Genomic DNA, 25178 nt, shown 5'->3' with positions numbered 1-25178 from the left:
CACAGTATTCACTTCATCTTGCCTCCTTGAAGTGCCACCACAGAATTATCATAAAGTTTAGAGTGAAAATCTACTCACAATGCAATCCTTGGAATGATCTGAACATTGCTGTTCAGTGAACTGAACTTGAAAGGTGATTTTCTCTGTGAATCTTTCTTGAGATTAAAAAAAAGAATAAATTAAGCCTTCCTTCCCAAACCTTCTTCTGATGGGAAAAACTTTATTCATACCAAAATATGCAAAAACTTACAGATTTTCCCAAAAAAGGCGGACTAACTAAGAAAAATTTCACACCAAATTAATAAACAACTCTGGTTGCATTTACTGGGTAGAATTTATTTATTTATTTATTTCATTTATTTATTTATTTATTTTATTTATTTATTTAATCGCTTTCACCATACTTACAATACTAAAAGGACTAGAATATACATATGAACAAGACACAGAAGAGAACGGAGGACAAGGGTGCGGGACACACAACAGAGCGAGGCTCCAAATTAAGTGTGCCCTTACAGAAATACACAAATACTAACTATGTAAACAATAGACGGTGTAAAAAGTATATAAAAAAGTATATAAAATAATAAAAACGAAAACGATTGGAATAAATCCCTTATGCGGCCGATAGAAAGTCCTAATAGCAGCAGTTACCGACTAATAGAAGATCACGTGACCTACTGCATTTGCAGCCGATCGACTTTCAGGTGTTGAAGTTAGTGACGTCATAGTTTGTACGAAAAGCAGCGGAATAGCGTTGGAGTACGTGAGAATTAAACTGATTGAGAGAACTAATAATACGAGTGGATACAGGTAAGGTATTCCAGAGTTTAGCGACACGATTAAAGTAACTAAATTGAAAAAGCTTTGTACGGCACTTAGGAATTAGTAGGTCTTAATCAGAGCTATGACGAGTAAGAAGGGTGCCTTTGGGCCTGACATAATCAGCTATGGGTAAGGTGAAGTGGCGAGCGCAACACTTGAAATAGAAAATTAAGTCTTTCACTTCGTGCCAGTATGTTAACGGTAGCAGGTTGAGGCGAGAAAGGCGCTCATGGTAAGAAATATCCTCTTTTCAGTGCGTGTTTAAGATGAATTTTGTTGCCCTGCGTTGAAGACTTTATATTTTTTTTCATGCCACCGATCGAACTGGGAGCCCATATCTCGCTAGCATAGCCAATATGTGATCTTACAAACGTGAGATATAGTAATTTCCTATGATCTGTAGTGAATGACGAAAGACTGTTGCGTCGCAAGAATGCAAGCATCCTATTGGCCTCGGCTAATATTGTGTTGATGTGAGTGTCCCATGTGAGCTCCGAAGAGATAGACACTCCGAGGTCTTTTACTTGAGTGACGTGATTAAGTGAGATGTTGTTCAACTTATAATCGTAGCGAAGTGGGAAGCGCTTACGTGTGACGGTTAGTACCTCACATTTAGAGGTGTTAAACTTTAGGTGCCAATTATCACTCCAGCCCTGCAGACTGTCCAGGTCTTTTTGGAGTGACTCACAGTCCTGTAGACTATCAATGACACTGGAACACTTTGAGTCGTCGGCGAAGAGTGCGATATGATTCTGTATCACCGGCGGGAGGTCGTTCTCATAAACTAAGAACAGCAGAGGACCAAAGATACTGCCTTGAGGGACTCCTGATGGAACTGGGGAACGACTAGAGGTGAAACCGTGGACCAAGTACTGCTGACCACGTCCATCTAGATAACTCTCAAACCACTGCACCCACTGACACCGTATTGGGAGAGTTTCAGAAGCAAACCTTGGTGGGAAACACTGTCGAAAGCCTTTGCGAGATCCAGATACACTATGTCCGACTGCAGGCCCTTATCAAGAGACTGGCCAATCTCGTGATAGAACGTTAGAAGCTGGGTGACTGTAGATCGACCCTGAAGGAAACCGTGCTGTGCATTGTCAAACAAAGGACAAAGAAAATCATTAAAGTGCTTGAGTATACATCGTTCTAATACTTTGGACACAACGCACAGTAGAGAGATAGGTCTGTAGTTAGTAACGTCCTCCTTTTTCCTTTCTTATAAACAGGAACGACAAGTGCGTTTTTCCATTCAATGGGTAGTTTACCCTCCGCAAGAGATAAATTAAAAAGGGCGCAAAGAGAAGGTGTTAATTCCCTTGCACACGTCTTTAGCACGGTTATAGGAAGACCGTCAGGGCCCGGAGCTTTACTCGGGTCTAGATTCGAGAGCACTTTGTAGACCTCGTCCTCGCACAGCACTAAGCTGTCGAAGACGGGCAAACTGCCGTCGGGCGGCGTAAATGGATCAAGGGGTACCTCAGGCGCATGCGTAAACGTAGAATAGAAAAACTTATTGAAGGCTTCTGCCATCTCCACCCCGGAGGATATCTGACGTCCACCGTACGTAACATTAGCTGGTATAGAGTTTGACTTGGTTCTGCGGCGGAAATAACTCCAGAAGCGCTTTGGATTGGCTTTCAAGTTGTCGCCAAGAGAAGTGAGAAATTCCTTTAATTTCCTGTTTATCAATGCCTTAGGTACTTTTCTTAAAGTCCTGAACTTTTCAAGGTTAAATGCGTTGTTGTGTTTCTTGGCTGCACGTCTGGCTGATTCTTTCCTCTTCAGCAAGTGACGAACTTCTTTGTCAATCCACGGAGGTGTGTTGAAGTCCCTGACTCTGGCCTTAGGGTTATTAGCATCGATAACATCCAGAAGGGCGGATTTCCAAATGGAGCAGCAGGCGTCAACATCCGAGTCACGTAACACGCTATTACTAATAGCAGAGCTCTGCATAATCTGCAGTTTGAGGTTCTCGAAGTTAGCTGATTTAAATTTATAGGCATAGCGGGCAGGTTTCTTTACGAGGCCTAGCAACCAAGTCGAATTCAAGTAGGTCGTGATCGGTCACAAGGTCAGCCAGTAGAGGAGTTCAGGTCGCAATGTTCAGAATGCGGTCAGGTGCATCAGTTATTATTAAATCCAAAATATTCTCCTTGCAGGTCGGAAAAGGGTTCACTTGCAGTAGAGAGTGGTCGAGTAAAGTTTCACAAAAAGCAGAATCGGCAGAGTTCGTAAAGTTCGAAAAGCCGCAGCTTTCAATCCACTTGATAGCAGGATAATTAAAGTCCCTAAGAATTAAGGAATGGCTCTTGAGGAAGCGAGCAGAGATATTGAGATGAGACATAAACTCCGTGACGGAGTAAAAATCATAGCTTGGTGTAGAGTCAGGTGGTCTATAAATAACACTGATCATTAATTTAGAAGAACACGCGAAGTTTAACTCGACGCATAACATTTCGAGCCCTGTTTCTAAGTCAGATCTGCGACGGCAATCAAGATTGACCTTTACTGCTATTAGCACGCCCCCGCCTTCATGTTCTTAACGTAGTCGATATCTTCGTAGTCGAGAACGACGTTCTTAACGTCGATATCTTAACGTAGTCGATATATAGGATTCCCACACGGCAATCGTGTAAAGCAGTTGATTAATCTTAGTTTTTATTATGTAACTGATGATTTTCCGTGTTTAAATAAAGATTTACATACATACATACGTTCAACCCCATCGCGTCTAAAGATAGTGTAGCCGGCATCCAAAATTTCAGAGTCCAGGAAAAAATCTCTGAGCCAAGTCTCGGTAACACAAATGATGTCGTATTCGTTAGTGTAAACCAGCTTTTGAAATGCATGAATCTGGCAGAACGATTCGCTGCGAGGAGACTTGTGTTTACTTTTTAGGCTTTGTGCATTAAATGAAAGGCATTTTAGGAGACGATCGTTGGTGGAAGGGCCGGGATTAACAGACACGTCCCCGCCTCTGAGAAGAAGCTGCCGCGATGCGGACGAGTTGGGATAGTAAAGACACGGAGCACGCTTTTTCTTGATCTTCATGTGGTAAAAGCGGGAATCTTTCAGCGGCAGATGGAATAAATGTCTAGAGTAAAGAGGAATGCCGTGATGAATTGAGCGGCAACCAACAATGCCGCGATGGACAATACCTCCAAACGACCAGATCAACGATGACAATAGCTCATCAAATACGGAATTTGTCCCATTGTTCATATGCAAAATGGTTGGAAAACCACGAAGCACAGTTGGAAAAGAGCAAGAAATAAATGTTGAATTTTCTGCAAATACTGTTGAAGTTCCAGCCACTAGACCCGCTACAGGAGCTGTCCAGGATCTTAGCCATACTCGTCTGTGATGTAGACTGCCGAAGGACCAAAAAGATAAGAGAAAAATAACAAAAACAGCAGAGCTAAAAAAACTTGAACCTGTGCGAATCAACATAACTCATTGCAAAACCTTGCAACCTTGAAAATATATTTTAATTCCAATGTAATGTAGTATTTAATATATATACACAACAGTGTACAAATATAACTAACATAATTATCAAATTAAATAAAATACCTTTAATACCGAGCTAATTTACAAATAAGTAATCGATTTCAATTAAATATTGGTGCTATACAATGTTAAAAAATGGCCAAAGACTGTTAACGCCAGTGGGGAAAAAACTCACACTGTTCAATAAGGAAATGGTGAGATAACCTTTAGAACTAAATATCTGAGTACAATGTTGGCAACAGCTTGACAAAGGTATCTTTAAGGTATCAAAAAAAGGAAAATTCAAGATTGGAGATTTTAAACGGTCACGTTTTTAGAGCTCTTAGATACTGGATCATTCTGCTTTATTTCTACGTTTGTTTCTCTGGTGCACTCCTTCCCAAGACTAATCCTGACCTCGATATATCTGGTGATACTCTTCTCTTCATTTCTCACGGTCTGACGACAGTGAAAATTCAACATTTTAACCATCGGTCACCGAGCTCGCAACATGCAAAGAATCTCCAGCTGCCGAATTCAAGACTTCTACTCCTTGGATGCCGTTTTACGATTAATTCCTCTCTTTCCTTACTACTTATTCGTCTCGCAAATGATGTTGAACTTCAACCTGGTCCTGTTGGCTCCTCTAGTTCACATGACATCCTGTCTGATCTTCGGGATTTGTCAACGAAAAATGGGCTTAAAATTATTCATCAAAATATCAGAGGCCTCGTGGCGAATAAGGATAGTCTATGCCAAATGATCGATGATTCCAAGCATATAGACATCATATCCCTCCGTGAGACTCATCTATCGGACAGTGAAGAGGCTCAAGTTCAACTGGATGGCTATACGTTCATTAATAGACCGAGGAAAACAGGCAAAGGTGGAGGTGTGGGAGTTTATATCTCCTCTTCTGTCCCCTTTCATAGAAGACTAGACCTGGAACGCGATGGGATCGAATGTATCTGGATAGAAATTCTATTTCCAAAATCTAAGGGTATCCTTATTGGTTTTATTTATCGCCCCCCGAGTTCTTCAAAGCATCTTTGTGCAGATTTTGAAAATAAACTGGAGTCGATGCTTTCTGCTGTATCATCTGAAAACAAAGAATGCATTTTGACAGGCGATATCAACTGCAATTATTTGGTAAGCTCAGACAACAAAGAACTGAAGGCAATGCTATTGTCTTTTGGCCTTAAACAGCTAATCAAGGATCCCACGAGGGTAACGCAAGATTCAAAAACACTGCTAGATGTGATTTACACAAATCGCCCTCAGAATGTTTATAGTGTTAAAACCATTCCCGCCGGCTTAAGTGACCATGATATGATTGGTTGTGTCCGGAAGCTGCATAACCATAAATTCCAGCCAAGAACCATCACCTGTCGAAACTATGCTAATTATGATCCTATATCCTTTTGCAATGATTTACGGTCCAATAGTCTCACACCTGTCTTTAAATCCTCCTGTGTTAATGAAGCATGGTCTTTTTTGAAAGCCATTCTGAAAAAATGTATTGATAAGCATGCGCCAGCTATAAAGAAGAGGATCAAAGGGAAACTCTGCCCATGGCTTACACAGAAGGTAAAGCAAGAAATGAATACCAAAGATCAGCTTTTGAGAAAAGCGAGAAAGACAAATCGTGAAATTGACTGGTCTTCGTACAAGCGCCAACGAAACAAAGTTAACGGTATGGTAAAAAATTGCAAAAGCAGGTATCACCGTGAACTCTTAGAGGAGACTGTGGGTTCACCTAACAAATTTTGGTCAGCTATTAAAAAACTATACCCTACAAAGTCTACAAAGGAACCAGGAGCAGCTTTTCTCGTTAATGGAGCAGTAGAAACCGACAGGGAGGTTATTGCAAATTCGTTCTGCAAATTCTTCACTGATGTTGCGGGATCTCTAAAAAGAAAGATCTTCCCTCTTTGTAATTTTGTCTGGAAAAGGCCCCTTACAATAGACACTCAGCAGCCGCTAGAGAACTTTGAGTTTAGATCAGTCTCGGATAAGAGCCTTAAGAGAAATAAGTCCTCTGGCCTTGACAACTTTCCTTCTGGAATGTTAAAGGACTCTGCTGATATAATAGCCAAGCCTCTCACGCATATAATTAACCTGTCTCTCGCAACAGGGTCTATACCTACTGACTGGAAAGCGGCTAAAATTGTACCACTTTTTAAATCTGGTTCAATGGCCGAAATCGACAATTATAGGCCTATTTCAATACTTCCTTCAATGTCAAAGATCCTGGAGAAAGTGGTATTTAAGCAGCTGATGGCTCATTTTGAACAGAATGGTCTACTTTCTCATTTTCAGTACGGCTTCCGTCGCATGCGCTCTACTGAACTGGCCGTTACTCATCTAACCGATGTTATCAGAAGAGAAGGTGAGAATGGTAACCTGACAGGCTGTGTTTTCATCGATCTATCAAAGGCGTTTGACACCATCAGTCACTCTGGCCTCCTGAGCAAGCTTTCAACTTACGGAATTCGTGGAACAGAACTCGCATGGTTCACTGATTACCTTTTCTGCAGATCACAAGTTGTCCAATATAAAGGTGTGCTATCAGAACCTCAACCCATTCTCACAGGTGTTCCTCAGGGAAGTATCCTGGGTCCTATCTTATTCATTATCTTTTTCAACGATGTACACAAACCGCTTCAACACTCGAAGATTATCACTTATGCCGACGATTCAGTCATCTATACCTCTTCTAAAGATATTGATACTATACAGAGAAGCCTTAGCGAGGATATAAATAACCTGTGCGAGTGGTTTAAAGACAACGAACTGATCATTAACCTAAAAAAGGACAAGACGGAGTCTATGTTATTTGGAACAGCTAAAAGAATCAACCTTCAAGACAAGGAACTTAAACTTTCTGTTAATGGGACACTCATCAATAACACCTCTACCTATAAGTACTTAGGTGTTCACCTTGACTCATCACTAAACCTTGCATCACATTTTGACCGAATCTATAAAAAAGCTGCAACCAGAATTAATCTCTTGCGATCAATTCGCCCTTTGATCGACCAAAAGTGTGCAGAATCGATCTATAACACTATGATCGCACCTATTTTTACCTATTGCGGAACACTTGGTCTTAGCTTTCCGGATTACCGAAAGGAAATGATAAAGAACATCGAACGACGAGGCTTTAAAGTTATTGGCAATAGTTCTTTTAATCCCCCATCCGTGAACAATTTGATCAAGCGTAAAAGCTGTTTGTTTGTTTTCGACTGTCTCCTGAATAATGTTTGCACACCCTTTAAGAACTACTTCGAAAGACTGGTTCATTCTAAGGCCACTAGGAATAACGGTATATCAGTAAAATTACCCAAAGTACGTTTAGAATTTGGTAAAAAGAGCTTCTATTACCAAGGAGCAAAGACTTTCAACAACCTGCCTGCTGAACTAAGGTCGTTAGATTCGAGACTGAAATTTAAGAACAAATTGCGAGATTATTTTAGTTAAAAATTCGATCTAAACGTGGTTATAGGTATCCTTTTTCAGAGCATTTTATTTTATTGTATGCTTTTTCTAGACCTTAAGATCAATGATTATATCTTGTTAAGTTTTATTTTATTTATTTATTATTTTGACAGGACCCCAAGGACAACAGTGTTACACACTGATGGGTTTTCAATCCTGTATAAAAATTCGTTATCATTATTATTATTGTTCCCCAGCCACCCCGTATTTTGTTAATAAATCTAGAGATCACCAGGTGTTTGTCTTAATGGGTTACAGATTTCGTTCTATTTGACACAAGGGTACTGGTACCAAGTAATTCGAAGATTTGTGGCAAGCTAAAACTAATGCCAGCCTCCCCAAACAGTAAAAATTGGAGTTTTAATCTTCAATAACTACCGGACATTGCAGGAAAGTCAGATGCACCAGGAAAATAGAAACCCTCCTAATTTTTCCCAATTTGTTGCTAACAAGCCCAGACAACTGGGAATGTCTACTATTTTGAGATTTCATTGGTTAGAATATGCTGGGAGGGTTTGAAAACAGTGTAATCCTACCCTCAGGGATTCTTCCAACAATAGAGGAATTGTGGGTTTTGTGTGCTTTTAAAGGCAGAAAATGGAAAATTCTTCCAACAACTCGAGTTTTCATTAGTTGGAAAACTAAAGGAAACCCCACTGGTAGAACAAATTGTTATTAAATTATCATAAGTCATCTTGTGTCAAATAGAAATGTTACTTAGTGCAAGGAAAAAATTGAAACAGATACAAGTTGTTTTCAAACTGGAATTCTATGTGTGATTCCTTGTTGAATTGTGTGCTGTGTTACCATTGCCTATCTGCAGGACCTCCTAAACACTCATGCAAACAAAAGAACTATTGTCTGATAATAGTGGCAACTGCTTAACATCAAACAAGAAATTGAAGCATTAATATTACTTGTATTTGTTTACAGTTTTTTTTTTCAATTTTTATTGGTATGTTTCGCAATCTGTCATACAAATCTTTATCATACAAGACATTTTCATCATTTTAACATCAACTTGTTCTACTAGGGGAGGTTTCTTCTAACAATTTGCAGTCTCATATTACACAAGTACATAGAATTGCATTTTGCTTTCTTAAAAAAACTTTAGATTTTGTGCAGTTTTGGTTTTTATTCATTGTTTCTATTTGTTCCTTAGGGTGTAGAGAATAATCTGCACTGGTTAAATATTTTATTAGAGTACAAAATAAGTAATGTAAAATAGTTCAAAGTCATTTCCACTTTCATTTGATCACAAGCAAGACAAAGGAAATTAATTCTGTCCTATCTAAGTCTTGTGTGATCAGAAAAGGAAATTGAGGGATAATAACTTAGTAAAATAGTCTCAAGGTGAATGGTATGACTATTGCAATTGTAAAAAAGTTAGCAAACCAGAGCTAAGTTTTTAAAGACTACTAGTGTTGAACACCAAGTCAATACAAAGTTCATATATATTGTGATTAAAAGTGTGAAGGACCTTCTGTATGTTGCTGTTTTTTCCCATAAAAGAAAATAATTAAGCAGCTCTCCTTGTGTTGTGGTTAACTTTCATCCTTGGCATAATGATAGCATTCTTTGTTTTCTTTTATGCTTTCATAATTTTTCTCACTTACGTATTTTTATCAAACAAAAGAGTAAAAATGGAACCAGGGATAAAATGAAACCACGACACAGTGCTCTAGAGAGATGTTGTTCTTAAAATGGTGTAAACTGTACACCATAAACTTAAGATACAAAGTGAGCTATGACACCAATGATGCTATCATCATGGGAAATCCTCATTTTTCTTTAACAAGTTCATGGTACTTAATACATTAATCTGTAAATTGTAAAGCCCAAAAGCTGAAATACAGACATCAGTTCCCAATGATAGAGAAAGTAGAACTCCACCTAAAGATTGAATTCTGGGAGTTTTGCTGCTGCCACATTTGCCAATTCCTCGTCCACGTCCTCATCCTCATCTTCGCTGATGCTGCACCTTGGTGACAAGCGGCATCCCCTGGCAATATAGGGGGTGAGTTTTCCGATGGCTGCCAAAATCAATCCCAAGTAGGGTGGGGATGGTCTAATTGGCCGACTTATGTATTCTGGATGGTACTGGACTCCAACAAAATATGGATGGTCTGAAAATAGGTAAAGTTGCTCAGTCTAGTTAACTCAGTTGGGCAGGGAAATCCTCTTACCCAATGAGTTACTCATATGAATAAGTTTATTAGTCAACAGATAGCATATTACTTTACTTTATCCCCATACCTTTGATCTCCATGATTTCCATTCGTTCACCTTCCACATCTCGGCCAACAAATTTCATTCCCTTTTCCTCAAATTGACTTACATATTCTGGATTGACCTTCATTTTAAAAGTAAAAGAGAACACTTGCTGTTATGAACATGTTATGACTGTGGAAAGCTTTGACAACAGAAAAATATGTAAATGAATCATTGGATTCATACACTTGCCAACAAGCCAAATATATCATTTTGTGTTAAGATGCAGGAGTCACTAAATCACTTTCAGTGATTTTCATTTTTGATCAGCCTCTCTTACCTCATATCTATGCCTGTGTCTCTCTTCTACAAATTCTGCATTCTTGTAAAGCTTTCCTGAATAAAATATAGAACAAAGGTAAGGAACTTATAAAATCTGCAATCACATACATCTTTAAGGATTGTGCATTTCTTGGAGTACAAGACCAGCCAAGTAAAATCTCCCCAGGTTCACATCAAGTAAGGATTGAGTTCATGTCTTTAGATACGTTTTGGTAATGCTGAGAAAGCAAGTTACTTCACACAGAACAAAATAAATAAAGACAAAAAGAAAAAAAAACTTCTTTTAGACTAACACTACTTTGGAATGACATGCCACTCACTTGTTATGCTCTCATGCACTTTTGAAAACACTGTGCGCCGTCTTCCAAGCCTCATTGTCCCTCCAAGATTGCCTGGATTGTGTTCTGGCATTTCAATAACCTAGCAGTCATAATTGTCAACAATCTTTTATCATACTTTTGACATCTTTAACTCCTCAATGAGAAAATTACAAATGTCAAACCCTGCTTACTCAAAATACCAAGAGTAGTGAAAAAAGATTGAGATACTGGGGAGTTCAATTTGAATCTTTCTTCAGAGTTCAGGTTTCTTGTTTTGTTTTGTTTTGTTTTTCATTTCGTTTTTTGTTGATGGTAAACATGTTTATTGCAGGGTACATTGAAAGTAAAAAATCAGCCATCAGAGTCTGTACCCTGTTTTTGGTTCAGAGCCATCTGAAATATCTCAATTTCTCAGCACAACTGAAATCATGGTTGTAAATAAACAAACAAACAACTGGTTTTAAGCTTTTTAAGTAAGCATTACAAAAGTGATACACCTATACTTACCACAGGATGTTTGGTATCTGGTTCATTTTCTGTGGAGTTTGCATCTAAAAAAGGATAATTTTATATTTTTTAAAGTGGGTAGTTTGAGCCAAGTCAAGACAGTAACATCAAGCAAAGTCAAAGAAGTACAAGTTATGACTTTTTGAAAAAAAAAATTAATAAATAAAAATGTACACTCTTACCCTTGAATCCCAAAATGTTCCTGGCAAATTCAATGACAGCTAATTGCAGTCCATAGCAAACACCTAGTCAAGAAAGAAAAATTGCCCTTTAACCCCGCCAGAAGCGATTCACTCTCCCTATAATATCCAATATATTATTATCCAGCAAACAGATGATGAGAATACTCAAACTGATCACATAGAAGTCTTTATCTTGTAAATTATTGTACATGTAACTTAAATACAAGGAAATGTCTCTCAGCTAGTTTAAGAGAAGTAACCCTTTAACCCCTTGGAGTGGCTAGCATCTAATTTCTCCTTGAAATAATTTTTTTTTATCACCCCTGAATCACACATTGAGGTCATGGGAATGTAGAAAATGATCACCAACAACAGATACATGTTGTACTCTTGGTTGCTAAACAAATTCTCTATATCAGCACCTTTGGAAATGTATGGAAAAAAGGAGGGAGAATATGCATACTGATGTTAGAGAGTAAAGGGTTCAGTCCTTATTCATTGAAGATTGAAAGGTCTAAAAAACATATCCCAAATCAAATGAAACTCAAACAAACCATTTAGGATAATAACATACCTAAGTAAGGTTTCTTCATCTTCCTTGCCCATTCAGCTGCAGCAATTTTCCCCTCTGTGCCTCTCTTTCCAAACCCTCCTGGTACCAGTATACCACTGTCAAAATAGTACGACTCATAATCATATTTTGTCATTACAAGATGGCGATAGAGCTACTCAATAAAAGAAAGATTTCTTTTATCATTGTTTTTTTTTGTTCTGTACATTCACTTGATTAGGAGTACACTGCAGCATTGTTACCACTAAACAGAGTGTAATACAATTGGAACAGAGTAACCCAGCCACTTTTTACACTGTAGATGTAATTATATATTAGCAACATTAGAAAGATGAGTCCATTCACTGTGAAAAACAAGTTACTCACTCGCATCCGCACAACTTCTGCCAAGCTTCATGATATTTCACTGGATCTCTCTCTTGAACTTCCTTCTCAAGATTTTCAGACTCTACCCACTGAGATATTGAAAATAATGAAAGTCTTGTTAAACTAAAGTTTATTTCAACTTTTTGGAACATAATTCTTAAACATATTAAGAAGTACCTACCACAACTTTAAGACACCTGTTACAATGGAGTGAAGCATGTTTCAGAGCTTTGAGGACAGAAATATAAGCATCCTCTAGCTTTGTGTACTTTCCAACAAGAGCAATCTTAACTTCATGCACGAGTCGCTCATCCCTGAAAGCAAGAGGGAGAAATCAATTAATTCATGGAATCTATCTTGATGATACCAGTACTATCAACATGCCTACACATGCATGAACCCTTGAAAACTAGTGATACAGGTAGCAACTAGCACAGAGGTTACTACGTCTTTTTCAGCATTTTTTTCAGTTCAATGATTTTTAATCAAATACAGCAATACAGTGGCTGGAAAGTCAGCATTTTAGACTTTGTGTTCTGGGGTTAATTCTGAAACCTTGCTCGTTATTTTCCATGTGTTCTTGAGCAGAACACTACACTGTGATGGAGCCTCTCTCCATAAAGGAGAATGAGGAACAGTGAACTGAAAAGGAAACCCAATGGTGGAGAAAGGGACGAGAGGTTAGCTAATGTTTCCTACAAATTTTATCAGCAGTAACCCCACCAGGGGAAGTTCTCTCCAGAGCCTCTCTCCATAAAGGAGTGTAAAGGAGGAACAGTAAACTAAAAGAAAATCTAGAGGAGAAAGGAATGAGGGATTAGCTTAAGTTTCCAAGAAAGTTTATCAGCAGAATCCCTGCCAGGGGGAGTTCCAAATAGGAACATGAGCCTCAGCAGAGTAAAAAACTGACTCGTAACCAAGCTTACCCTCTGTACCCATTTTACAAAAGTAGAGTTTTCCCAACCAGCTTCATCCAAACATAAAATCACTTGTAATGTTAACACCAATTAAAGAGGTGAGACAACTTAATTGATTACTTAATGAGTATCATTACTCTCCAAAACATGAGTTTTCTTCTTGTCACTCTCAAGTACAGTGTACTAAGAGACAGTCAAACATACACACCTCTCAGCCAATTCTCTCCATTGTATCATAAAATGTCTTGGTTTGGTTAACTTGATTTCTAATTGAAGCCTTTTGGCAAAAAATGGAACAATTTTTTGGCTTGATAACAACAATGGAACACTGTAAATGGATTTGCAGTCATGGACATCTATAACCTAAAACAAACAAATAAAATTTGAAATTGCATTCAATTTAAAAGAAGAGGAAAGGAATACCAAAGATTTTAGTGAAAAATTCTCACCTGTTCTGGAGGGACATGGCAGAACAAAGACACCTTCTGCTTAACAGAATTTGTCACAGTATTCTTGCATCTACACATAATCTGTAAAAGAGATGGTCTTCAAATAGCAAAAAATGTAATAAAATAATATTTGTAAACATGTCCAAAACAGAGACATTGGTCAACAATAAAAGTGTTGTAACCAGTTTCAAACGATGGTGTTACCTAAGTCTGTGAGCAGGCTTGCACTGGTTCAGAGTTCTAAGAACAACATTATACCTACTGATATAACCTATCCTCCTAAATCAAACTGCAGAGTATAATACCTAGAAAAGTGCATTGAAATTCATCAGAATTTTTCTTAGAATTAAGACAACTCACCAGATCAGGACTCAGGCCTAAACCACGCAGTTCACGCACACTGTTTTGTGTAGGCTTTGTTTTCTGCTCACCTGTTGAATCAGGCTGAGAAATACAAATTTAAAATAAATTTCAGTAAACTTGAAGGAAAGAAATAGTATGCTAATGCTTATTGTGAATTTGAAAGTTTTGCTTTCTAGTTCCCTCAGCAATTTGCAATAACTCAACTTTACATTTAGTTATCTTTAGTTTCAAATACAGTCATCTCTCTGTTAAGACAACCCCTGATGCAAGAGAAAGGGGACTAGATACGTAGATGCTAATGAAGTAGAGTATACCTCTGGCACCAGACTGACATGGACCACACAAAAGTTGTCTCTTCCAACTCTAAACTGGAACTGGCGAAAAGCTTCAATGTAAGGCATACCCTCAATGTCACCGACTGTCCCTCCAAGCTGTAGGAAAATACAACGGGAAAAATGCATTATTACCAAACACTCACAATCATTATACATTCAATAATCTTTTGTCAGATTAATGTAGCCACACTTTGACAGAATAAAAACTCCAGGAAAAACTGTTAAGAAGAGCAAATGAGTCCCCCATTAAATTTTGAAACATTTTAAAAATTTAAGGTCTCTGTTTCGGTTGAGTTTGTTTTGCTTCTATGAATTTGTGACCGGGCACAGGATTTCGTACTCTAACGCTTTACCATTTAACGAAAGCGTTTAAATGCTTTCTTCATCTGTTTAAACGCTTTGCTCATCCATTTAACGTTTTCGACAAAATGTTTAAACGGTTAACCTATCCATTTTTAAAAAAATCTATCCGTTTAACGGTTACTTGCATCCGTTCAACGTTTTTGAAGAGCAACGGTATAAAACAGTCCCAAGAAGCACCCGTTCAAAATCAATCACGCTTCGATCGTGCGGCTATGTTGGTCTTCGCTACAACTTACTGTTTGCAAATCTCTGGTATGAGAAGGTCTTCGATTTGAAGAATTCTCATTAGATATTGAGACACAAGAGCTCGCATTACCTTACGAAAACAGAATATTCGTTAAGTAACACGAGAAGAGCGAGATTTGTTTTCATGCTTATGCAAATTTATTTCGATAGACGTGTACGGCAAAACTATTTACCGAATCGGTGGCCATTGGGTTTCTCATCTTTTATTTCCATCAATTGAAAGGAAACGAAAATGGCTTTATAAAAGCTATAATTACAAATTACTTTACGAAATCGAATGCTAGATGAAACATGAGCGAAAGAAAGTTGCATAAGCCAAATTGTTTCGATAGTTAACTGATGGTGAAATCTACAAAATCGGCGGCTACTTTTACCTTCGTATAATCCATTTCTTAAGGTTTTTCACTTGATAGTGCGATTTCATTTCGGTCAATATGTAGAAGAAACAATGTAGGAACATGAAAAAAAAAAGACTTTGCTTCTCAATTCTAATTTTTTTTTTTGGCGAGAATGTTCAGTCCGCATGGTATGATTGACAGATTGCTTCCTCTGCTTATATTTTATGCAAATTTTCAAACGCATTGCGAGCTCTCTAGTGCGAGACTCGCTCTCGGCTTGCTTTACTCACCAGTGGATAGCTTAATTGCAGGCTAGTAATTTAATTTTACTTCGTTTTCTACTGGTGTCAGTTGAACATAATATTAGCATGAAACGTCAGTGTTCCGCAAGAACAATATTATTCGTATAATTGTTCGCAACGGTTACGTGCATGGCTTATCCCGCTGTTCTATAGCCCTCCTGATCCGTTCAAGGTTTTTGTCCATCCGTTTTACGTTTTAGGCTATCCATTAATAGATCCTGTTCAACCGTTTAACGTTTTAAGCCATCCGTTTATTTTTTTTCTCGGCCGTTTAACGGTTGACGGAATCCGTTTTTGGACTTTGCTCTACCGTTTAATGCTTTGGACTATCCGTTTAAATGGATATGCAAACCGTTTAAACACTCTTACTACCCGTTTATTATCCGTTTACAAACCATTTATTTTCAACCGTTTAACGAAAAAGCATTAGTGTACGAAATCCTGTGCCCGGTCACATTTGCCCAAGTTTTTTTGTTTGCATTCTTCTGCTGAGGCAAATTACATGCAAGTCCAGGGATGTTGATGCAAGAACCTTTGAATCTGATGGTAGATGTAAATAGTAACATGTAACCACACCAGAGCAAATCTAAGGCAATGGAATATTTACCCCTGCTAACTCTCACCCATGCACTCCCCCATTTAATCTCAGGTTTAATTATTTCTATAAGAACACTAACCTGCTACATTGTATTAGAGCAGTTTTCAACTGAGTAAGAAAAACAAAACCAAAGTAATCCCACTGCCCATTAGAACAAAGGTTTATTTCATCACCAGCCAATGAGAAGTCATGTGAAAACAGGCAAACTGCTTGAAGGGCAGGAAAATGTCAATGATTGTAATAGCTCTTACTCCAGATCTGTATGTGCAGTTTAGTTGGATGGTTTCCCATATTAGTGTACGCAAAAGCAAGGTTCTCATGTCACGTTTCTCTGGAGATTACTAGAAAAAGTGTAAAAAATGTTACAACCTTGTGAAAGTTTGGTATAACAGCATGGTTAGACACCACATAGCCTTTGGTTATACGTGCCAAAATGCGAAAGATGATTGTTGTGGCTTCACATGGCATTCGTTGCTGCTATCAAACAAAGATATTCTCCAGAAATTGCAACTAATCAGTTGAGAGGATGGTCAAAAATTTCTGGACCAATCACACAGCAAGGTTAAGTAAAGCCAAAGTGCTTAGTCTCCTGGATTACTTTAGACCCTCAGTTGGAAATTGCTCTAAATGTGACTCATTATTGATGGGTCACCTCAATAAGACAAACATCAGCCTGGATATCGTTCTCAACAGGTTCCGTGGACACCTTTGTCACCCAGTCTTGAATAGCATCTGTGATGTGAGGGACCACTATGGATTACAAAAGAGCAAACATCAGACAACACTCTTATAGATCCTTTATTTGAGAGTATCAATGACACCACACATCAATACATGAAGCCATGCATATTTATTTTGGAACAGCTGTTGATTATAATTTCCATCAATACATATAACAGGACGTGACAAAAGTGCTGTCCAATAGCCCAGGGCTAGTGGAATGACTTGTCGGGCTAGCGTTTTCTTATCGCAGCTTGCCCAACGGGCAAGCACCACCATTGGTTCCTCTGTTCTGATGATGATAAATTGAGCGTATACCTAAAATTGTATAGCAGAAAGCACCTGAGGGAAAAGGACAACGTTATGAGGCCAAATTATTGTAGCATGACTATGTCTTGCGCCGCATTTTAGTTGCGTCCGTAAATAACGTCATGACTTTTTCTGTTTACTTAAGCAGCCGAAATATATTTGTTGAAATGACAATATTTGCTGACTGACAGCGTGCAGTGCAAGACAATCAGTCTAATTAAATTCCAGCCCAGTCACGGTTCAGTGGATTTTCTCGGAATTTTAGGTGCGATTCCATGGGAAAATCCAAATCCAGATTCTTGTATCTATTTTAAGGCTGCCAATTCATTATTAAAACAAAAAAGGCCTACTTCGTGTAACATTAAAAAACAAGAAAAAACTCGCTTGGAGAAAAGCTAGCAGACCTGGCGCCATTATCAAGTTGCATGTTTGTTTTTATTTTTTATCAGATGCTAACGGCACCAGGTCTGGAAGAGTTTGTGAGCTTGACAAGCTTTGAAGAGAATTTACTCCATCGAATGTCGACAGACTGCAGATTACAGTGGTAGTTTAATTGACTGATTGCAATGTCTATGACATTCACAAAAATAACTGTGTTGTTATTTCCATAAATTTATAGTATTTTTCACCATCGATGGGGTAAAATGTAAACATTAAAGGAACAAACCCATTCGAGTGCAGAGTTTATTTTTCCTTCATTATTTCGTCCATGTTTGAATGAAATTTTACTCTGAAGCAGTTATTTGCAATCACAAGATTAGATCACATGACTGTATTTGGAATTCTCGTCCACAAAATTTTGACGTAAGTTGTAACCGCAACTTCTGGTGGTCAGGTGTAAAAACTGGTCGTTTCTGTTACATTGTTTAATTTGAGTTAAAACGAAAATCACATTCAAGAATCAAAATATACGAAGAATTAGTTTATGTCACTGCTTAGCATCATTACTTGTATTTTGCATAATTAAATAAATCTAATTATTCTTTATAAACAATTTAATTTCGGGCTAGCTCCTCAGACCTTTGGGCTAGTAATCTCGAGTAACAGCTTGCCCAAAGGGCAACCTTATCTTTTCATTTTCGTCTCACCCTGATATAACTGCATGAGAACTAAAAATTAATCACCTGTGTCATTGAAAGTGGTTGATATTTACCTCACCACTTTGCAGCTCAGTGAATATCCACCACTTTCAACAACACTGAGGTAAATAATTCTTTTAGTATATACCACACAGATACAAAAATATATAGATTTTTTATTTTGTGGTAGTCTGTATAAGAACTGAACCTAAAGTTTGGTGTTTAACCCATTGACGTCCAGTGCGCCCTCATGCGCCCGGAAATAAAACCCCTCTGAAAATCCAGTGCGCCCTCATGCGCCCTGTCAGATATGACTCGTTTTTATTGGCTGTAGCTAAGAAACCGTAGTCCCCTGGGTATTGAAATATAACTGAACGTGACCTGCATAAATTAACCTTTCATTTGATGTTATGTTTTTCATTCAGCGATTCGTGTGTGATTTTTAGCGAATTTTTGAAAATAGCATTCAGTATTTTAGCGTGGCTTCTCGCGGATTTGACGATACTTCGCGTTCTTCCGATGAAGAAGAAGAAATCTTTCCTGGTTTTTCTCTCTCGAAGTGGCTGAAAATCGACAGGAACGGCAGAGAAGGCTACAAGAAAAATCTGCGTGATGTTGATGGAGAAATCGGGTAGATCTTTGATTTCAGCAAGCGCTAAGGGGGAACAAACTCCGATGGCCATATTTTTGCTAGCAAAGAAGAAGAAGACGGTGAAGTAGATAGCGACAACGAAGATATACCTTTGGGGTTCAATGGTCAAACACATTGAGTGAAATTGACATCGAAGAGTTTACCATAATTTCCTCATAGCCCAACGAAAGATCTGGGCGAGGGTGCAACATCGAAAGATTTCCTTAATCTTTTCATCGACGATGGGAGAAAGCAAAGTGATAGACGCGCCTTCGAAACATATGCTTGTGAGCAATGCGGCGTTGCATTATGTCAGCAAATGCGTGGCGAACTCTCCTGCTTTTCAAAATAGCACGAAGGAAATTAACTCTTAAAAAACACTTAACCTTTGATCGTAAATTGTACCTTGTTTTTTTTCGTTCTTTGGAGCGCTGTATTAGGCCGTAAAGCCCAATTTCATTTCACCTTCACTTTGCAAGTCGTGAACTGGTCAAAGATAAAAACAACTTTCTTTGTTTGGTATAATCTAAGCTTTGTTCGTAGCCTCTAACTGAAAGGGTTGTATTCAATCGATAGTTATTTCATTCTTCAATACTTCCATAGACAATTTACTGCCAGGTCTGTGTAGGCTTAACTCGTAACTTCTAGTTTTTTTTACCTCGTGACGTTCACTGATGTCAGCACTGGCGGTAAATTCAAATTTGATCTGTGCAAGAAAACTTACGAATTTCACTCTCTTACCCGTGAGATGGCCTGTTTTAATGCAAAATGTTTTTGACTAATTCTTTTTGTTTGCATTTCTGCTGAGTTAAGAGCAGCAATTGAGACTTACTGTGGTTTTAAGATGTTTTCATTTCCTTGTACATAGTAGGTAGTACAGCGATGGTCACTTTGTTTACTTGATGTCCATACTTTAATATTTTTTTTAAAAAAGCATAACATACATCTTCAGTATTTAAGCAGTTTAAGTAATTCTTTATTGTATTGGCAATCATGTTTTAAAGTTTCACTGCTGAAGAGTAAAACCAAGACATAAAATGGTAAATTTGTTTGGACCATGTGGTTTTTTTTAATTGGACAGCCATTTTGTCTGGATTTTCAGGGGTGGTCTGGGCTGAGGGCTTTGGACCTTAATGGGTTAATAATAATAATAATAACAATAATAATAATAATAATAATAATAATATAGTTTATTTCTGACCACTTGCAGCCCGAGGCTGAATTACTGGTACAGTATATACATAATAAATATGAATTAATACAAACAATACATTACACAGGCTGATACTTAACGGTAACGAAATTTTTGAACTGTTCAGTTTTTAGAAGCATGCAGTGAGAAGATTTGCCTAATCGCAGACACATTTGCATTGTGCTGTGAAGTACTCGTTCATGAATATGGGGTACAAGGGGTGGCCTGGGCAAATTTTATGGATAAATAGCTCGCATGCATCTGCGCAGCGGGCCGACAAGGACTGAATAGTGGCCTTTTCAGGCACATGTTTGTATGAAAGGTCAGGCCATATAATAGAGAGAGCCCTTTTCTGGACAACTTCCAGTGCATTATCCAGGTACTTTGGCAAGTCAGTAAACACAGCTGACGCATACTCCAATACAGATCTTATAAGTGCACAGTATATGGTAATGATGTCTACAGGAGATACCCCACTCTTACACAGCTGCCTTAACGCACTGACACTTACGTGTAACACGCGCCTTCGAAAAGTCAAAATTTTGGAGAAACCAAGAAGGCAAACACATGTGCAGTAAATTTTTAAAAATCATCTTTTCCAAAAAACAAGCTCCAGTGAAAGAAGATTAGTTAAAGAACTTATTTCCGGCGAAAAAAGTAATAGGTGCATATTACCCTTTAACTCAAAAATCAAGATGAAAGATAAAAATCGCTAAATATTTTCACGTGTGAAAATGGACATGTGGATCATATTTCAAAAGGAAATATGCAAATTTGTCCATGAGTGAAGAGATCTCAAGTTCCATGAAATCTATCAATTGAAAGCAAGACTAAAATGGCCAAGAAATATTTCAGGACGTCAGATTTATTCAAAACAGTTTTTTATTTGTAGTTATAAGCAAAAAACGTATGAATTTCTTATGTGTACAAAGCCCATGCAGTAAAATTCATCATGCTTAGATCATTGTTTACTTGCCTTCATGGCCAGAAATTGCACAGCATTCTGTTGAAAATTCTGAAAAAACTTCGATTTGAGGCAAAATCTTCTACTAAACAAAACATTTTGAACACATTGTTACTCGAACATAATATTTACCGGACCATCTAATCGTCAAATTGTCGCTAGGCCTCGCTTGAAGTCCAAAAGTTCAGTTTTCACTTTACGTCCATAATTCGCATCGCCTTTGAGACTCATGGTGTCGTTGATTCAAGAGCTTATTCTGTCACTTTTAAGACCTTGATATCCATTCTTTTTCAAGCAGAGTATTCTATAGCATTGTTACTTTACATTATGAGTTCCACAAGGTCTAACTCGATCGCAAATGAACAAAAAATCCGACCTGAAAATTTTGAGGGTCGGCCGCTTGGACGCCATGTTTTCAAATTTGATCATTTAGTGAAGACGCTTAGAGTAATGCCCCTCTAGTACCCCCTAAAGCCAACAAAATATATGCGCAAACGACGGATTCTGATTGGCTTATTGATCTACAAACTATAGAGGAAGTTTGGAGACAAAACTTCACTTTGTAGGGGAGGTAGGGGAAAAGCGTTCCCGCATGAGGCAATCGCGAGCTTTAATTGGGCGGTTCAGGTGTCAACACAAAAAGTCTACGATTGGCCTTCTTCACCAACCAGTCAATGTGCACAGTCCACAAGAGATCCTCCAAAACATGTATGCTAAGCAACTTAAACGACGAAACTTGTTCTACAAGGGATCCGCCAACCATGATCGGCATGAGCACACAACTGTTATTGTGAAGAAAGTCAACCGTGACAACTTTACATTTACGCGGATTGAGGCACATGTTATTCTGAAATGCATAAGAATTGATATAATTTACAATGTAATTCAACACAGAAGGTGAATTTCTCGTTACATGGACTAGAAATTGGGCTTAACAGCTGCAAAAGGCATGTCTCTCTGAGATATATGGTTATCTCTACAACAACAACAACTTTATTAATTTTGTACCCAACATAAAAAATACTTATAAAAATAATGATAAATTGACAAGAATAAAAAGGATTACAAGCTACCCCTTAATAATCATAAGAGCTAGAAAAAAAGGGCAGCTACAAGATACTCTAAGATAATTGCCATAATTGGAAAAATACGCGAAATAATAATCAGGGCTCGAAGTTGCGCCCACAGACAGTTGCATTTGCGATTTAATTTTTAATTTTGCGACTAAAAATTCCCACAGATTTGCGAGTAGAGTAAAAAAGTGAGCGGTCGCTACTTTGTCACTATTTTTGCCAAAACAAATAAAGAAATGTAAAAATATATCGTGTGCCTTGATTATCATAGACATTTGAAGATATAGGGTACAATTGTACCTAATTTATCCGCAATATTGTGCACGCTACGCCATTACCTTGATCGGCCACCATTGCAGCGTCTCTTATTCCTATGCATTGCAGGCTCATATTTTTGTTTGTTAAACTGCTGGATTAGAGCTGACCCTTGCGTTCTCGTTCAGTGATTCCAAAGGGTGTTTACCATTTACGGAAAATGTGTTTACCATTTGCATTCTCTCATGGTTTTGCCTCTCTCCTGATTCTCACGGTAAAATGGAATGAATTTTGTAAATGGTATACACCAGTCAAAGTTATTTATTAACTAATTGTGGTTAATTATTTTTGCGACTAAAATTCGTGAACTTGCGACTATATTTACGTATCAAGTCGCAAAATGGTGACCAAACTTTTCTTTTAATTTCCAGCCCTGATAATGTTAAGGATAAAACAATGATAATGATAAAACAACAGCAACAAAAATATTAATAATAATAATAATGATGATGATGATGACGATGATCAGGGTTTGACACCTAACTACCTGCATTACTAGCCACTAAGCTAGTGATTTCTAAATTTACTAGCCCGAAACACAACTTGGTAGCTCAGATCAATTTTTCTTCACAATTGCTTTAAGTGCAAGGCAATCGCAAGGCGATGTGCAAGGCATTGCAACATTGGTAGGGAGAAGACTGGGGAAGACATTGACCATTAAGCGCAAAGTCTGGGATCTTGCCATGTTTACGATTGACACAAAAGACAAAAAAAGACGCCAGAAGACAAAAGGTCTATGCCTTCCTTATTGGTATTATCATTACAATTTAAATTTTCTTGTTTTTTTAATCAACTGCGAACTTCAAGTAAACCAATTATAAATAATTTCTTTCAATTTTTCTACAAGACAGCAGGCTATTAAATGATAAAACAGTTTTTTACTAGCCCAACCAAACTTTTACCAGCCTCGGGCAACCCAGCTAGCAGAGATGTCGAACCCTAATGATGATGCTTTGGTGATGCAAAACTAAAGTAAGAATTGCCAAAAACTTCCTTACCTTGAACAGTTTTGCCCAGGTAATCCCCACGTCTTTCTTTATCGATCACACTCTGATATATTTTACCAGTTGTTATGTTATTGTTACGGTGAAGAGTAACATCAAGGAACCTTTCATAATTTCCAAGGTCTAAATCTACTTCACCTCCATCATCCAAGACAAACACTTCTCCTGTAACAATACAAGTTTGAAATGAGTTAATTTACTGTTACAGAGCAAAACTGATGTTCAAACAAGGAGTCCTTACATTCATCACTGAGCTTTTCTCCTTTACACACTTGTACAATAGTGCATCATGCCTCCTTCTCATATAACACAAAATAATTCTGAAAGATGCACCTGGAAAACTGGGTCTCCTACCTGCAAGCTGAGGCTTACAGGTAAAATGATCCAGTAAAATTATTGCAAAACAACAGTTGTCTTTAAATTGCTGTTTTTACAAGGTTATCAAAAGAAAAGCCACACAAAACAAGCCAAACCACAAAAGACTGTTTCTTTTTTATCATTTTCTGAGAAAAGGTTAGAAAAAAAGCCCTTACTTTATATCTCACCAGTTCACCTCTGTCCAACCATACACATGTATCAAATGTGGACAATTTTAGAAACCAGAAAGTACAGGGACGATCAGATCTTGTAATACATACACAGATTTGGAAAAGGACAATGATATCAAAGAGATTTTAAGATGGAAATAAAGTGATATGCTATTCAATCTCTCATAATCTACATCTTGGGAAGGAGGATTATCTGCTTTTACGTCTTTCTTCAAATATTGCTGCATATACTACAGAATCACGTGTGAAGCACGCTGCAGGACGTCTAACTGAATACCTAGATTTCAAACCGCTTCAGTACTTTCCTGATAAAATTACTTATTTTTCAATCGAGGAGGGCACTATTAACATTGAGATGCAATGTGCACACTTAACCTTATACTACTCAATTACCTGAATGCAAACAAAAGATAACCGATGGGTCATTTACCATGAGCAGTTGGTTCGCACGAAACGGTCAAACTTACAAGGCATGATAAATTTAAGATTTTTTTTCAATAAGTTTGCGTGGTAATGCTGCCAAAACTACATTTTGCAAGGTGTCACAATGCTTTAACCACAAAAACCTGATAAAATATCTCGAAATTCATCACTTATGTACCAACGGACTCGAAGAAAAATGGCGGGACAAGTTTGAATCATGCATATTGCGCGCGTAAAAGATGTGACGGACGCTCTCAGCGGTACATTCGACGACTGATAAAAAAAAAACAACAACAACGTCTTACCATGCTCGTAAGGAGAGAATGTTCCAGCGTCGATATTAAGGTAAGGATCTATTTTAATTGAAGTAACATGCAACCCACATCCTTTCAACAACGCTCCAATGCTGCTGGAGATAACTCCTTTACCGATACCACTGATAACACCACCAGTAACTAGAATGTACTTCATATTTGAGCAGCTTTTAAATCCTGCGTCCAGGTTCCTCGTATAAATTGGAAAACAGTGGAAAATTAAACCTTCCTTAAAATAATGTTATCCCCTAAGGGTGAACTGCGCTAAGCCCTCTCCGAGAACTGCGCTAACAAATTTCACCGCACGTGTTGTTTTCATCCGAACCTTTCGTTCCTCATTGGTCGACGAGAAGATGATGTCGATTTCTTAATAAATTA

General features: G+C 37.9%; 1 protein-coding gene across 1 annotated transcript; it reads right to left on the bottom strand.

Moving 5' to 3' along the window:
* Positions 1–8711: 8711 nt before the first annotated feature.
* On the bottom strand, positions 8712–25110 carry LOC111325859 (CTP synthase 1). The gene is made up of 16 exons (XM_022929774.2): positions 24792–25110; positions 23510–23680; positions 16881–16978; positions 14361–14477; positions 14044–14127; positions 13684–13764; positions 13443–13597; positions 12499–12631; positions 12318–12406; positions 11955–12049; positions 11381–11443; positions 11199–11242; positions 10692–10791; positions 10370–10425; positions 10075–10171; positions 8712–9944 (listed from the first exon to the last, which is right to left on the bottom strand). The coding sequence occupies exons 1-16, from the start codon at positions 24955–24957 to the stop codon at positions 9712–9714; spliced, it is 1782 nt and encodes a 593-aa protein (XP_022785509.1). The 5' UTR covers positions 24958–25110; the 3' UTR covers positions 8712–9711.
* Between the last annotated feature and the right edge of the window lie 68 nt (positions 25111–25178).

This window comes from Stylophora pistillata, chromosome 8, assembly GCF_964205215.1.
Source record: "Stylophora pistillata chromosome 8, jaStyPist1.2, whole genome shotgun sequence".
NCBI lineage: Eukaryota > Metazoa > Cnidaria > Anthozoa > Scleractinia > Pocilloporidae > Stylophora > Stylophora pistillata.
The sequence above is the reverse complement of the archived record's forward strand: the minus strand, read 5'-3'. Positions and strand labels throughout refer to the sequence as shown.